The sequence below is a fragment of the Agelaius tricolor genome, unplaced genomic scaffold (assembly GCF_023055355.1).
Source record: "Agelaius tricolor isolate 1412-34295 unplaced genomic scaffold, bAgeTri1.0.p SCAF_3, whole genome shotgun sequence".
Taxonomy (NCBI): Eukaryota; Metazoa; Chordata; class Aves; order Passeriformes; family Icteridae; genus Agelaius; species Agelaius tricolor.
In genome coordinates, this window is record NW_027269263.1 from 12,539,872 (window position 1) to 12,555,754 (window position 15,883).

General features: G+C 35.7%; 1 protein-coding gene across 2 annotated transcripts in view; it reads left to right on the top strand.

Annotated features, from left to right (window-relative positions):
• The window catches only part of KDM7A (lysine demethylase 7A), a 61,956-nt gene that overhangs the window by 24,129 nt on the left and 21,944 nt on the right, over nucleotides 1–15,883 (top strand). For both annotated transcript variants that reach the window (XM_071422500.1, XM_071422501.1), the window contains exons 2-9: nucleotides 1,605–1,690; nucleotides 7,735–7,852; nucleotides 8,677–8,837; nucleotides 10,472–10,613; nucleotides 10,873–11,059; nucleotides 11,915–12,077; nucleotides 14,751–14,838; nucleotides 15,578–15,684. In XM_071422500.1, coding sequence (XP_071278601.1) covers nucleotides 1,605–1,690; nucleotides 7,735–7,852; nucleotides 8,677–8,837; nucleotides 10,472–10,613; nucleotides 10,873–11,059; nucleotides 11,915–12,077; nucleotides 14,751–14,838; nucleotides 15,578–15,684 — 1,052 coding nt within the window. The remainder of the gene's footprint in view (nucleotides 1–1,604; nucleotides 1,691–7,734; nucleotides 7,853–8,676; nucleotides 8,838–10,471; nucleotides 10,614–10,872; nucleotides 11,060–11,914; nucleotides 12,078–14,750; nucleotides 14,839–15,577; nucleotides 15,685–15,883) is intronic.

Consider the following 15,883-nt stretch of genomic DNA (forward strand, 5'->3'; position numbering starts at 1 on the left):
GCATAGGATTATGAGTCATTCATCTATTCTATAAAAAGAGAGAGAACACAAGCAGAAGGAAATGGGACATGCATTTTTAAAGACTGATTCTGCCTTCCTTTTTGTTTATATGTCAGCTGAATTTTCATGTAACAATGATTCTTGTAGCTGTGGTCTTAAAGCAGATGCTAAATATTGCAAGGATTGCGATGAACTATGGCAGCTGAGTTTTGTATTTAGATTTTAAAATAGTATGCATATAAAAAGAGCAAAATAATTTCTGGATTTCATGTGGTATGTAGGGAATGGGGAAGTAGAAGTAGCTGAGTGTTTAGGGGGATCTCAGAATGCACTTTTCCATTGATGGTTACATGGGAGATGCTCTTCAGTTTCAGATTGGATTTGCTCATTGTGCTTTCAGTGCTAGACTGTTTCTTGTATTGTTTTGGCAGCATGTACTGACACTTGCTGGAGCGTGTCAGCATTTTGGCACAAGGCTGCTGAGGAAAAGGCTTTGTGTAGCTGGATCGTTTCAAAGCTTCAGTGTATAAGCACTCATTACAGTTGATACGGAATGGGTTACGTGACTGGGGCACTGTTCCAGTTCTTGTGTTACTAGAGTGCATTGAGTGTACATACCTCATTTTGGTGTAAATGTTCAGGGTTGTGCTCTGTTTTTCTGTATTAACTGTAAAGTCAGCAGTTTTGTAAGCGTCAGTGAACTTTTCACAGAACGAAGAACTCTGCCAGGATTCAGACCAGCAAGCAGGGATTACTTGGTTTTTTTCCGTAAGAACTTTGTGCAACAGCACATGTTCTCCAATTAACCTCTAGTGTTTCAGCTTCTAACAAAATGTATTTAATTGACTTTAACATTTTCTTGTTTAGGTATCAGCAGAGTAGATACTTTGTCATGGCTGTTGTAAAAATTTTGCTTTTCATCACATTTTGACTGTTTTATCTGGAAAAAAATATGCACTGAGAAAACATTACATCTCTCAAGCACTCTTTAAAATACTTGCTGCTATTTTAAACCAAAACCAGTTCCTTTAAGTTATTTATGTGGTCACTTCTGTAGTTTATGAATCCAGTTCTATTGTAAAGATTTCAAGAATAACATGAAAGTATTCTTCATTGATTTGTCTTAGGAGGTAGGAGTCAGTTACATGATTTTTGCAGAAAGAAAAAGAAAGACAAGGAAAATATCCATTATATCTTCTATAATTTAACAGCACATAAACCTCAGTTGTTTTTGTTTTTCGGTTTTTTTTTTTAACTCATAGCTTCTGTGAGGAAAATTGCTTGAATGATTTTGTAAAAACTGTTTCCTGTAATTAGGATCAAGGTTTTGGGGGGTAATGGTGTATATATTGTGGAATTGCTCCTTTCTAAAGGAATTTGATTCTTGTTTCCTGTTTATGATTTTTTTAAATGGCATTCTCTGTTCAGTGATAAATTATAACTCAAAATTTATGTGGCAGCCCAGTAGTGGAGATAATCTGGTATCTCATTATAATTTTGTAGAGTAAGCACATTTTAATAAAAACCTAAGATTAAATTATTTTTTAGCTTGAAAAGTAAACCCTGTGTGCATTCTCATTAACATGTAAAAAATATTATTCCAGCTGCGTTGGGGTAGAGGAGCACCATGCTGTTGACATTGATCTATACCATTGTCCCAACTGTGCAATTCTCCATGGACCTTCTCTAAGTAAGTATGGGTTATTCAAATTTCATCTTACACCTCAGATTGTTTTCTTCCCATATACAACTGCAAAGGAGTGTTCAGAAGAATATTCAAGATGAGTTTGATTATTTAGAAGGCACTGGTTCTGCATGACTAACTCTGAGCTGATTAAAAACCTGCAAAACAAACAAACCATCTTGAAATGTTCCCTGGTGTGGAGATGCAGATAGAATATAATATAAGGCCCAGCTATAGATTGGAGAAATCAAAGTGCACAGGGTAAGTAGAAAACAATCTGGACTTGGCAGAAAGTGAGAAAATGAAAATTAGGGAATCATAATTAAAAAAAAAAAAAAAGGAAAATACAAAAAGATGGTTTCAAAGGTCCTATATTTTAATTATCCAAGTTCTGATAAATACCTAGGAAGGCAACTTGGAAAAAATGTACAAGTTAGGTGTCTTTCCTTTCTTGATGGTTGTAGGCTATATGCTACAACAGTCAAACACAACTTTTCAACAGTGGCAGCAGAATATGAACATCCTGTAAATGGTGTTTGTTTGTGCTTTTTTTGTTGTTTTTTATTTTATTGTTTCCCCCCATTTATGTCTTTAAAAGTTACACGGTTCCAAATCTCAGGTTTCTGACTTATAAACAAGGTTCCACCAGGGTCAAAATGAATCCCAGAAGAGTCTGAAAGAGAGTAACAAGAGACATTTCTTGGGTTCTACTTTCAGTAGATAAATTTGCTGTAGAGATCTGCAGTGGAAAAATGGAACAGATTTTCTTTTGCTAACTACTGAAAGGATACTGCTTTATCCAACTCTTTTAGATTTTCCTCCATGTCTCCCCTTCTCAAATGGAAACAGGGTTGTAAAAAATATATAAAAAAAAATTCTTTTCCAACCATGAATTAAATTCCTGCGTTCAGACCTGAAAAGTATTTATAAGCAATGTGTTTATCACCCTCCAAGCACTGAGCCATGGTCATCTGTGTTTTCTAATGCGGGTTTGTTTGTAGGTTTTATTGTTTGTTGTGGTTTTGGTTTGGGGTTTTTGTGGTGTTTTTTTGTTGTTTTTTTGTTTATTTGGAGATTTTTTTTGGTTGTTTTTTGGTTTTGTTTGGTTTTCCTCTTGAAGACACCATGTAATAATGTTTTATAGTTAATGCTGACTTAAATAATATTTTCAAATCTGAAAATACTATTTACTTTCCATTTAAAAATAAGTTTAAAACCACCCTCAGTGATAGTTCTGTGGACTATGAACAAAATGATTAAGCATCAATAGCTGATATAATTAATACATGTTGCATGATATGTATCTTCTGTAATATGGTCTGTCAGCTAAAAGGTAAGATAAATGCTGGTTTATGTGCTTGTAGTTTTTAGTACTGCAGTGGTCATTTTCAGTTCAAAATCTGTTTGTCTAATAAATCAGAATACAAACAACAGTCTTTTTTTTTCCTTAACTTCTGTCTCTTTTTTTTTTTTTTCCTGTGGAATAGAGGGACTCGGAAGAGGAGTAGACAAGAGATAATATCAGACTTTTCAAAATAATAAACTAGTAAATTTGAAACTTCTTTTCTTTATTAGTGAGAACTAGTCTGCTTCACCCTCATGCCTGTAAATAACCTTTCCTGTAATGTAAGTGCTGTCTCACCTGCAGCAATTAGACAGTGAGATAAGAGGGATTTTTGTTTTGGAAGTCTTTTCAAAAAGACAAGAATCTGTGGTAAAAATTATCCTTGTTATTTCATATTGCCTCAAGTGTGTAGATCATCTAGATTTAGTAGAAACTTCAGACATGTCAGTTACCAACCCAGACAGAGGTGATATAATTAAATATGTCTTCACATTGAATTTCATTAATTGTTCTCAGCTGTCAGAATCAAATCTATGGTAGTTTGTGGTTTGGGCCCTGCTTCCTTCAGTTTTTAAAGAGACTGATAATGTCTCATGACTTCAGGTAATGCAGAAATGTTCCAGAGTACTTCAGTCATATGAAATTATGTATGTAAGTAAAAAAAAAAAGCATTTTAATTTACAGCTTCATAGTCTAAAATCACTTTGCCAAAGAGTTTTAAGATACAAAAATTCAGCTGTTGAAGAGGGCAAGCATATCTGTGGTTTCAACAGAATATGTAATCAAATGAGGTAGTGCAAAAAAATTTATTTAAAATATACAAGAAACACATGCTTGACAGTACAAATAGGTGGTTACTTTCAGTATCCTACAAAATGAATTGTATAAAAGTTCCAGTAATGAAAAGCAAGCTACTGCATAGTTAGATGGAAAGATGAAATGAATAAATAGATTTCTCCATGTATTTAAAAAAAAAATCCTCTTCGTGATTCAAAAGGACAATTCTAGAAGACCTTTAGCAAGCAGCCATGTGTATAAAATGCTAAATAATGAATCCTAAAAACTTAAGGAATTTAAAAAGAGAATTTTTTTTAAAAATAGTTAAATACAGTGCAGGGTTGTTTTTTTTTTTTTTAGATTATTTGATTAAGAATATTCATATTCATTTGTTAATTTCAAAGTTTTCTCAGTGATTCTGAAGTCTAAAAATGCTCTATTTGCATGAATGCTGTGAGTCAGCTGTATCACCAGCTTGTGGTGTCCAGAGCTTTGAGAAAGCCCGACGTTCAGTAAATGCCAATAAGACTGTAGCTGCCAGGACATCACTTTCTTTATCTGGTTTTGCCTTCTCAGTTCTGTAACTACCCTCCAACCAGTAACCTTTTGTTTCTGGTATTAATGCCTGTGCTTGGTCTGAGCTGAGAAAGAGATGATGAACCAGGCCTTAGCAGGGTATTCTGTGATTTACTGTCTGCTCCTTAAAATCTTGCAGTATTCCTGTGCCAAGATTTCTCTTGCTTTTTTGGCCACTGGGAATCTCCTGTAGCCCTTCCAGGACCTGGGGCCTCATGGTACATGTGTACACCTCTTGATGGTCTCCATTTGAAGTCTAGCAGCTGGTGATCTCTGTGGGAAGCAGTCCAGTAGTGGGAGAAGGCAGGGAGGAGTGTTTGCCTAAGTAGAGTTATTGGCCCATTGTTTTGAGTGTAGGAGGGATGTAATTAAAGAAAAAGGAAAAGTAATCTTTCTGCTTAATTTTCACGAAAACTTCCAGCACGCTCTTTTTCTCACCCTCCCTGCAACTGTCTTGTGTAGTTCTCAGTGTTATCACAGCAGGTTTTACCTCAATTTTTATAAACGCCAAAGGTGAACACTGGCATTTTCCTTAATTTGAGCATTAGGATCCATTCAGTTAAAATGTTTTTATTTTGCAGTTGTTTCTGTAATGTCTTAAGGGGTTAAAAACTCTAGAATGGAGGGATAGGTAAGCAGAGAAAGTTTTCATTACTGTTTCCTCTTCTTCCATGTTCTCTTATGAAAGGATGATGTACATTGCCAAGTACAAGCAAAAGAATGATTTTCTTTTCTGATTTGTAAGTGTTGCAAAGACAGACTTTAAAAAGTGTGTCTGTGCTATAAAATCTCTTAAGCAGCTGTATCATCTTGCAATTTTAATGAGCTGTTGTAACAGCAGTGAATTTATGGGAAACTACTCTGTTGAAAATTAGTATTAGCCACTAATTTCTTGCATTATTATTTATAACTGAGAAAATAGCTTTGAAAACTTAATAAACCTGTCTTCATTATTTATGAAGTTTTACAGTATTTGGATAGTTGGCTCATTAAGCAGCACTGGTTTTCAGGTTAGCAAAGATCTATAAATGTCAGTTTATTGTCTTAAAAGTCATGTAAAAGGTCCATGTTGTCATATCTGTGGGAAACAGCACACCAATAGGAATTATTCCCTCTTATGTGTAATGACTATAAATGTCCATTATTCCTGTATAACCAACTGTTTTATTTAGAGAAGCAGCAAGTTGGTTTTTTTGTTGTTTTTGTTGTTTTTGGTTTTTTTTTTTGTTTCTTTTGTTTTGTTTTTTTTTTCTTTTTTAGAAACTATTTTCCCCTTCCTTATACATTCTCAGCTTCCTATTACAGTGAGCTGTGTTTTCAGTATTGCTAGTGCTTTTTTACATTTTGGGTGCATCATGTTTTAGTGAATTTGAGAATGAGCTCTGCCATGAACTTAAAATTTGTATTAATGCAGTGGTTTTGCTGGATGTTGTATTTCAGGCTGTTTGGCAGACAACTGTAAAACACTATTTGTGTTGACAAATAACATTAGCTTTTTCCTCTTCTGAATTTCCTGAGCTTATGCAACTAAATTTCTGTTTAATATTAGTGGTTAAATTATAGATCTGGTGTCAGTAAATCTTCTTGGGGCAGTCTTCCAGTAGCAGCTGTCTAGCTGTGGAGCAGAATTTGGCTTTTTAAGGAAAAACTGAAATGAAGCCTTAAAATTATGGGACCTTTAGTGTTTGTTAGTACAGTGAGTGATAAAGGTAGGAAGTTCAGCACTCTTGGAGTTTGTTTCCCAAATGGTGAGATGGTGGTCCCTTTTGCAGAGGCATTTCTTGATGATTTAATAGGGCTTCTCAGCCTGTAGAGAGTTTGAGGATGAGAAATAGAGGTTTATTTGTACAGAGGGGAAGTGCTCCAAAGAGCAGTTTACTAACAAAGAGATGATAGAACCAAGGGCTTCCATTCAAGGCTGTAAGCTTGTGCTCTTTATAAATGGAGATGAAAAATGAGTGGTTGAGGAAGCCAAATCAATGAAATAACCATTATGAAATGATTTGTTATGAAATTATGAAAATTGGAAGAGAGGCAGTTGAGTTAACCACAATATCATAAGTCACTTTGTCCTCTCCTTCACTCAAGGTCAAAAAATTCAAATGGGGAGGCTACATACAGCTTACTATGTTTTATAGAACAACTTTCCAATATGTAAAGGGGGCTTGTAAGAAATAAGATGAATTTTTATCGAAGTCTTTAGTGATAGGACAATGGGTGATGGCTTTAAGCTGAAAAAGAGGAGATTTAGATTAAAGAAGATATTCTTTACTGTGAGATTGGTAAAACACAGGCACAGGTTGCCCAGAGAAGTGGTGGATGTCTCATCTTGGAAGTGTTCAAGGCCAGGTTGGATGGAGCCTTGAGCAATCTGGGATGGTGGAAGGTGTCCCTGTTCGTGCCACAATGTTGTAACTAGATCATCTTTAATGTCCCTTCCACCCCAAACCATTCTGTGATTCTGTAAAAGTACATACACTTTTTTTTACACATACTTTTCTTTCATTTGGATATCTGTCATTTGTCATAGGGAGATCATCCCAACAAGTTTTTATGAGAATGTCTAGTGTTTCAATTTCCTTGGCCTTTAAGTATAAGGAGCAGTTAAAAATGTAATTTTGCTACTATTGAATTGTCAGTTCCAGATTCCCAAAATTGTAATAGAACTTCATTTATCCTTTATTTTGTATTACTATGCTGTAGCAGTGCATTAGAACTTCAAACTGTTAAGAATTTGTATGTTTTGGAGTGCAGTGCTTTTGTTACGTGTATTGTCAAGGTCACACCTGCCCAAAACAGTTTGCACACAAAACTGTAACTGTAACATAAAAATGTAAAAATGGTAGTGAATAGCAGTAGTATTATCAGACTGGATATGGCTGTGTTTATGGGATGTAATAGCACAGTGGGATTAAGTCTTGTAACCTTGTGTGAATATGTAAAATGAAGTCTGTGGCTTTTCAAGAGGTGTGATTCTTTTGTTTATTTAAAAAAAAAAGTCTGAGCTTTAAGAAATTAAAATTCGATTGTTCATTTTAGAGCAGTCTTTTTGGATTTGTACAGCTTTCAGGCTGCACCTGTTAACTTGTGTTATGGAGTCTTGGTTATGGAGTCTTAAATGTGTATAGTGTGCACTGAGATTCTCACATAGAAGGAGCTATAAAAGTACAGAGTTACTGTGTCTTGCAGATGTCATTTGTTTGAAATAGGTAGAATGTCACCTGATTACTGTGATTAACAAACCTTATTTTTTTAATGTGATTGAGGCATGTCTGTGTCACTGATGGGATGACTGCTAATCTGAGCCATCTGATTTAACTAATTCCATGTCTAATCCTTCTGAAATTTGTAGTGAAGAAGAGGAGAAACTGGCACAGACATGACTACACAGAGCCAGATGATGGCTCCAAACCAGTGCAGGCTGGAACACGGACCTTTGTTAAACAGCTGCGGGCTCGCTCTTTCCCAAGGTACAGAACCTTCCTTACGTACTCCGGTGGGAAAACAGTGAAATGTCATCTGTGTGTCTTAGAGGAAGTGACTAACATTTCTCTGCTTCACATTGTGAAGGTTGAGGATGACTTCCTCCTTCTTCAGAATACTTCCCAGTGCATCCCTGTTTCAGATGGATACATTTGCTTTTCAATGCAGTAGCTGTTCAAGTTTTGCACTGGGATGGTCTGTCTGTTGGGATTGCTGCAGGGTGGTCTGAGAGGTTTTGAATTTTGTGGTGGGGTTTTTTTTTGGTTTGTTTTTGGTTTTTTGTTGGGTATTTGTGCCCTTGGTGTCAGAATATTGCCTGTCTATTCCTTTGTTCAGGAGTAGTTCTCAGTTTCATAGAACATTCACATGAACTGGTAGAATCTACCTATTCTTGCATGCTTTAGAAAAAAGTGGAGAAACATGATTATACTTTATTCCTGAATTTGGTTGGCTATCTCACTGAAACATAATGACTTACAATTATTTAGAGCAGCTGGTGGTTGTTGTTAGCAGAATATACTTTAATGCCTTCTATGGGAATTCCTTTTCCCCATCCTTTTAAGTTACTCTCTTTGGTCATACAGAAAGACTGCAAGTTTCCAGATGATGCATTACAGTAAAAATTTCTTTGCTTGTTGAGGTTGTTTCCTTGGTCTTTTAGTTAAATGCTTAATGAAACAATACTGTGTGTTTCTTTTTGATTCAGATGTAGCCATACCTGTCTGTCCTCCCCCAAACTGAGACTTTTTTTATTTCACTAGTGCTCAGAGGATGCTTTTCTTGCTAATACTCCATCCTTTCTTTCCACCAGTGCTGATGAAGTAATTTTGAAAATGCATGGAAGCCAGTTAACACAAAGATATCTGGAGAAACATGGGTTTGATGTTCCCATTATGGTTCCTAAATTAGATGGTCTGGGACTCAGACTTCCTCCACCAACTTTCTCCGTTTTAGATGTGGAACGCTATGTGGGTAAGAGTCACTCTGGAGTACTTACTAAAATGATCCTGTCTGTAAATTAAAATAAATACTTGCTAATACTAAATGATTAAATACTAAATGATTATAAGAGCTTCCAGAGTGCTAAATATTTATTCTAAATTCAAGACTAGGAGAGTGTAAAATCAATGCTGTGGTTCGGAGTGGTTTTTTCTTCCCCCTCTTTTTTTTTGTGTGTCTGTGTAGTAGGTGTGTGATAGGACTACAGCCTTATGTCTCAGCTTTCAAACCTGTTAATTTCAGGGGAAGCTATATGTGGAATGCTGAAGTTTTTTTCTGCTACATGTAATCCAAGGATAATGGGAATTGAATGACTTACTCTTAGGATTAATAAATTTAATCATCGGTTAGGCTATGACACAACTTCATGTTTTGGACTCAGTATATTGGCCTTCCTGAAATTTTCCTACCTTGGCATGCTTTGCCAGGAGAGGCTTCCCAAGGACCACTTCTTTCTTATCAGATCTCTCACCAGTCTGTAATTGTGCCAGCCTGATGTAAGTGTGCAGTACAGACAGAGGCTGAGGCAAGTGCAGCAGGACATTTCCTGTAACACATGGTACAGCTGGCAGTCTGAGTGTGTTCTCATGATCATCTGATCTAATGATGTGTGCTGAAAGTAGGTTTTCTGTCCATCAATATTTTACAAAGGCACCAGAATATGCAATGTTGTCACCATTGTGAATTTAAATAGAAATGTCTGTTCTGCCTCAAAGAGTAATTATCATGGTGATATTTCTGAATCTTTTTTTCTGGATTACTGCCTCTTTGGATTCAGATAGAAACTTGTCTGTCTCATCCTGACCTGCCAAGTTTTCCAGTTCAGTGAAAAAATTGGAATGCCACAGATTTACCTTCCTATTATTGAAATTAAAAATAAGAAAACTGAATAAGTACTATTTCAGCTGGAACTTATCAAGATGATACAAACATACAGTTTTAAAGTGAATATGTTTATAATGTACATCTAGGCACGTTTCCAGCATTCCAAAATTGTGTCAAATTTGGCCATTGTGTAACTAAAAGGATATAAACCAATTGCTGTTACAGTGGTGGTGTTAGTCCTTTCTCTTGGCTTGTCTAGTTCTCTGAATGTATCACTTCAGAACACATGGTGTATAGCCCCCTCTCTGTTGTCATCAGAAATGAAACACACCCATGATAATTATTCAGTGAAAGTACTGTGGGCTTGCAAGTTGTGCATGTATGTAAGGAAGGTGGGGGGTTGGTGATGCTTGATAGGAAAAGTGAGGAAGAGATCTGTCCTTATAACTTTCTCCATGCTACTCTTTGCAATTGCAGCCATAAACCCATTTTTTTTAAAACAGATGCAGCCATGCTATACTACTCTTTTTGGTTAACCACAGGAAAGAGGATTTATTTTTAGTGTTTTCAGTTCTGTCCTTGGCTGATTATAGTAATTAAAGTTAAACCTAATAAAAAGTTGCTTTATACTGATCTGTCTCTCTTCCAAGAGAATAATGATAGTAGAGTTTTGCTGCAGAAATGTTTTGATGAAGACTGGAAAAAAAGGTAATTTTCTCTTAAATTCCTGAAATATCTTTTATCTGTGATAGCCTTAAGAAGGTCATCCTTATTTTTCACAGGTGGTGACAAAGTAATAGATGTCATAGATGTAGCAAGACAAGCAGACAGTAAAATGAAGCTCCATAATTACATTAAATACTTCACAAATCCTGACCGACCCAAAGTATTGAATGTGATCAGCCTGGAATTCTCGGACACAAAGTGAGTATTGACTTCAGTTCCTTGAATGTAGGAAGTGGTTTTCACTAAGCTGAACAATATGTGTAGGAATATAATGCCTGTAGTGGGAAAGACAGGAGGAGGTGTATTTTATGTAGACAGCCACTGTCATGTAATGTGGGTATAAAACATATTTATTAGTTCATAAGTAATGTCTTTGTAGGAAGCTGTCATTTAAAAAGAGGTGTGCTTACTCCTGCTTATATTAACAGATCTTTTTTGTTTGTTTGTGTCTTAAAAGGATGTCTGAATTAGTGGAAGTACCAGACATTGCCAGAAAGCTTTCATGGGTGGAAAACTATTGGCCAGATGATTCTGTCTTCCCTAAGCCTTTTGTTCAGAAGTATTGCTTAATGGGTGTCCAGGACAGCTACACAGATTTTCATATTGATTTTGGAGGAACATCAGTTTGGTACCACGTTCTCTGGGTATGAATGCTGCTTGATTTACAGAATCACGGAATATGCTCTGTTGGAAGGAACCCATGAGGATCATCAAGTCCAACTCCTGGCCCTGTTTAGGACAGTCTAAGAGTCACACCATGTGCCTGAGAGCATTGTCCAAACACTTCTTGAGCTCTGTCAGGCTTGGTGCTGTGCCCGCTTTGCTGGGGAGCCTGTTCCAGTGCCCAGCCAGCCCCTGGATGTCTTTGACTATGTGAAACAAAAGTTACTCAGTGTGCAGCCTTCTGTTGTGGCATTATCACCTGCATGAAATCCTGGGCTTGCTTACAACCTAAGGGAGGAGGTTGAAAGTGAATTACTAATCTCTGGTGTTGCATTTTTATGCTTTTATTTTAGCATAACTTGTAGACTGTAATTGGTTGACTGATCACTTCAGTAGACCTGTGGGTGATGTAGTGAGGTTTTAGCAGGAAAAAATAATTGAATGAAAATCATTGGCATACTCAATTTTTTATTCTCACAAATCTGACCATGTGTACATCATAGAAGAGGCAAAGTGGTTTCATCCATTCATTTTCTCCTTTGGTAGGTGTGTGCATATCCATGAATTGTTTATAAAAACTGGATATTTTTGTATTCCCATGAAAATTCTGGTTGGTTTGTTTGCTTCCTTTGAATCACAAGACACCACCTGTTTAATATGCTGTATCTAAGCTCTTGGTGGATTGCATATGTGAGACACTGCCTGAACATGCCATAGTGGGAAGATGGAATACTTCACATTTAGGTCAATCTGTTACTTCATTAGGAGTGACTCTGAGGTTGTAGTGCACTGCTAGGAAAATATTCATTTATTTGTTTGGTATGTTTGTTTAATAGGGTGAGAAGATATTCTATTTGATCAAGCCCACTGATGAAAATTTGGCTCTCTATGAGTCCTGGAGTTCATCTGTCACCCAGAGTGAAGTATATTTTGGGGACAAGGTTGACAAGTGTTACAAGTGTGTTGTGAAGCAAGGACACACTTTATTTGTCCCAACAGGTAAGACTTTACTCTTGGTATTAGGACTTAGTAAGTTTAATCACCAGGAATTATGAATATTGTAAAATAATTGCATTATCGCCATTTGGTATCCTCTAAAATTTTGGATAAAAGAGAATAATAAAACAATTAGAACTTTAGATTTTCAAAGCAAGTAATTAGCTTTTAAGATTGCCTGACAGTCATAACAATTATCAGGGAATGAAAGGGTATTTCTTACTCAATTAGAAGACAACAAATTAAAGTTGATTTTGATTATCAGGGAAGTAGTTCCAATTAATAAACTCAGATTGTTCACTATTAGTTAAGTATTCAGACTGAATTCTTATCCTAATTTTATAATACAGTTTTATTTTTACAGGTTTCAGTATTGCAAGGCCTACTAAGCCTAATTATTACAAAAACATTGCATAAACTTCTTATGCTGTAGGCTAGAGTATGAAGAATAAAAGTGGGTTTTTTGGTTTGCTTTTGTTGTGAGAAATGTCAAAACAATTCAAAACAATTCTTTAATAAAAGAATAAAAAACAGACAAATGCTTCAAACAAAACACCTCACTGTACACAAACTCCCAAATGCCATAAGCTTACAAGTCTTTAATAAATCAAACAATATTTTGCCAATAAAGTGACTGCCAGGTTTTGGTATTTTTGCTTATCCAACCTGTCCCTATAAATGCTTTTTAGTATTTTATTATTGAAAATTTGTACTGGGTGCTGCCTTCTCTTTTTTGACTGGAAAGAAAGCTTTAAATACACAGAGCAAGAAAATGGTTTACAATTCTAGTTCTGGAAGAAGCGTTGAAGATCATGATCAGTACATTATTCCATCCTGTACTTTCTAGACTACTTCATTTTTCTCATAGCTCAGTTCTGTACCTGTGAGGTTCAGTGTTTACTGTTCTAGTTCACAGCTTGTGCAGAATAAGTACTACTTGATGAGGCCCTCTGTGTGTTCTTGATATTCCTGAACAGCCAGAGCTTTTAAAACCCAGTATTTCCAGTAAGAAATAGCATTAATTGTCCATGTATGTAAGTTGCAAAGATCTATAAACAGAGAAAGCAGAATTACAGAATGACAAACTTTATTGTGACTGACAGAAAATAGCTTTCTAAGTAATCAGCTGAATCTGAGCTATCACTGTAATATGGCCATGAAGAAAAGTATCATCAGATGATAATTTCTCACGTGTACATGTATTTCAATGTGTGTACAAATAAAAGGCTACTTCCAAATACACGTGTGTGTATGTGTATACACACATACTTATTCATATACATATGATGGAGTGCAGCAGAAGAACCCATAAATTAAACTAGGTTTCAAGACAGGTGTTTAAAAAAAGGGGAAATTCTGAAAGACTGAGGAAAGGCTTTGAAAAAAAACAACAAATCCCCTGATCTCTGGTGAAAATCACTTGCTATTTCTGCTTACACTGGTGCTAGTGGATCTCATAATTATTTTATAATCTTAGAAATATGTTCAGAGTAGTCTTCTGATCTAGAATTTATCTTGCATGTAGGTGAATAACATCTACTGGGAGGCTCTTTAAAGTTATTTAAATATTATTCAAGATATTCTGTGTGGTCTACGCCAAATTTTCATTCCTTGTTATGTATATCTGGATCAAAAGTGCAGCATAAAAATAGCAAGCAGGAATGAAAAAAAATTAGTATCTTAGGTTGATGCAGGTATGGCATGAAACTGCTCATCATTAGCTGAATTAGGGCATAGATTTAATGCTAGTTTGTAATATGTAGTTGTTTGTGATTTGGTCTGATCTTTCCTCAAATTGGGAAGTTTCCTGTCCATCTTGCCTACACTCAGTGAAAGCATGAAGCAGTCTGCAAACGTCTGGCCAGCTCATCTTGTGTCAAAGAGCATCTGTAGGCATGCAAAACCAGATCTTGACAGAGAAAGTCTCCTTGTAGTTCACTTACACTAAAGCTCCACAGTATAAATTTCACAGATAACTATTTTTAATCAGGCAGCTCATGTAATGTGTTCTTTTGTGTGCTTAGTTGAAATTATCCCCTAGTAATTAGCTAGATCGATAGTGTAATGTTGGCCATGCTTTACCGTGTTGAATAGTGGATTTCTTAAGGACAATATTTCAGTTATGTGACAAAGTTTATAGCGTGTCTAGACTGGGTTTTAAACTGATCATAATTTCACTTGACTTAGAATGGCTGTATTTAGAATAATTTATGGGACCACTTCTGAATTCCTATTTGAGAAACTTCAGTATTGCTAAATGATTTTATTTTGTGCAAACAACCCAGTTACTGTAAGCAACATGTAAATACTGAAAGACATATAATTTTATTTTTATGACTTGGTCTTTTGTTCAGTATATTTTTCCATTCCTGAGTTGTTTATATTTGTGGATTGGAGTGAAAACTTTTGGAATTTTTACTTGACAAGTTGTCTTTGCATCCTTACCGCCCCCTCCCAGTGATAAATGTTTTAAGCTTAATTATTTCAGAAAACTACAGTTCCATTAGATTTCTGAAAAACTGTAGTTTACATGTTGTTAAAATTACTTGTTCCTAGCAAAGAATACAAATCTGTTTGCTTTTTTCTTTCAGGAACAGCATTTTTACTTAGATGTGTATTTAAGAACAGTCCTAGAATAATTCATATGTTATTAAGTTTCACAATCTGTCATTTCAGGCTGGATTCATGCTGTGCTCACATCTCAGGATTGTATGGCTTTTGGAGGAAACTTTTTGCACAACCTCAACATTGGCATGCAGCTCAGGTTAGTCTCAGCTCTTCCTGTACTTGTTCCCCAGTAAGTAGGATATTCTTTTCATAGAGATTTTTCTTCATGCACTTAACCAGGATCAAAGTGGTACAGGCTCTCTAACAGACTGTAGTGGCATTTTCAGTTAGAATGTATCAAGCACGTTCTCTTGTCTTACTTCTGCAAAGTTTGTTTCAAAAGCAAAATGCAAAATGATGGCTGTGCAAGAATTTAAGTGACTAAAAGGAGGAAAAAAAAAAAAATTCTACTTTGGAGATTAGTATAAGTGAGTAAAACAAAACTGAGCAAGCCCAGGTGTGCGACACCGAGTTGAAATGAGCATCCTCAAGTCAGCATTGCTCTAAGGGCAGCTGTATTTAGTTTTTGTCCAAGATGTAGAGCTGTCTTCTAAACATATTGTTTTTATTTATTACAGTGGAATCCCGATAAAATTCCATCTGTTAAAAGATCACACATTGGGTTTGTATCCTAGTTTTATGAAGTCCAACTTTATTCTTAGAAGTGCCGCAGTCAAACTTGATAAGGTCAGAGCCTGAATGAGACCAGAGTTCAATCTTGTCTGTGGTCTTGTTGGGGTTTAACTATGTGGTACTTGACTTCTTTTATTTATCATGGCCATGGTTATTTTATTTCATTTTATTTTGGACATTGTGTCAATTTGAATGATTACATAGTTGAATAATGAATTTGATAATTAAAGCATTCATGTTTTGTAATATTTGCATTTATTCAGGTGTTATGAAATGGAGAAGAGGCTAAAAACCCCGGATCTTTTCAAATTTCCTTTCTTTGAAGCCATCTGTTGGTTTGTGGCCAAAAACTTACTGGAAACATTGAAAGGTAATGCATGTTTTATTTTAACAGATGCACATATACCTGCTCTTATAATTCTTTTTCTCTTAAGTGATAAAGGACCATGGCATCAGTTTTTTTCTCCCAGGCTTCTTTCATATAATTTAAGATCTTTGAATATCCTTTGATACCCTTTACTTCGAGCAAGTAGTTCTATGAAATGATCCCCCTAACTTATATCTGTGAG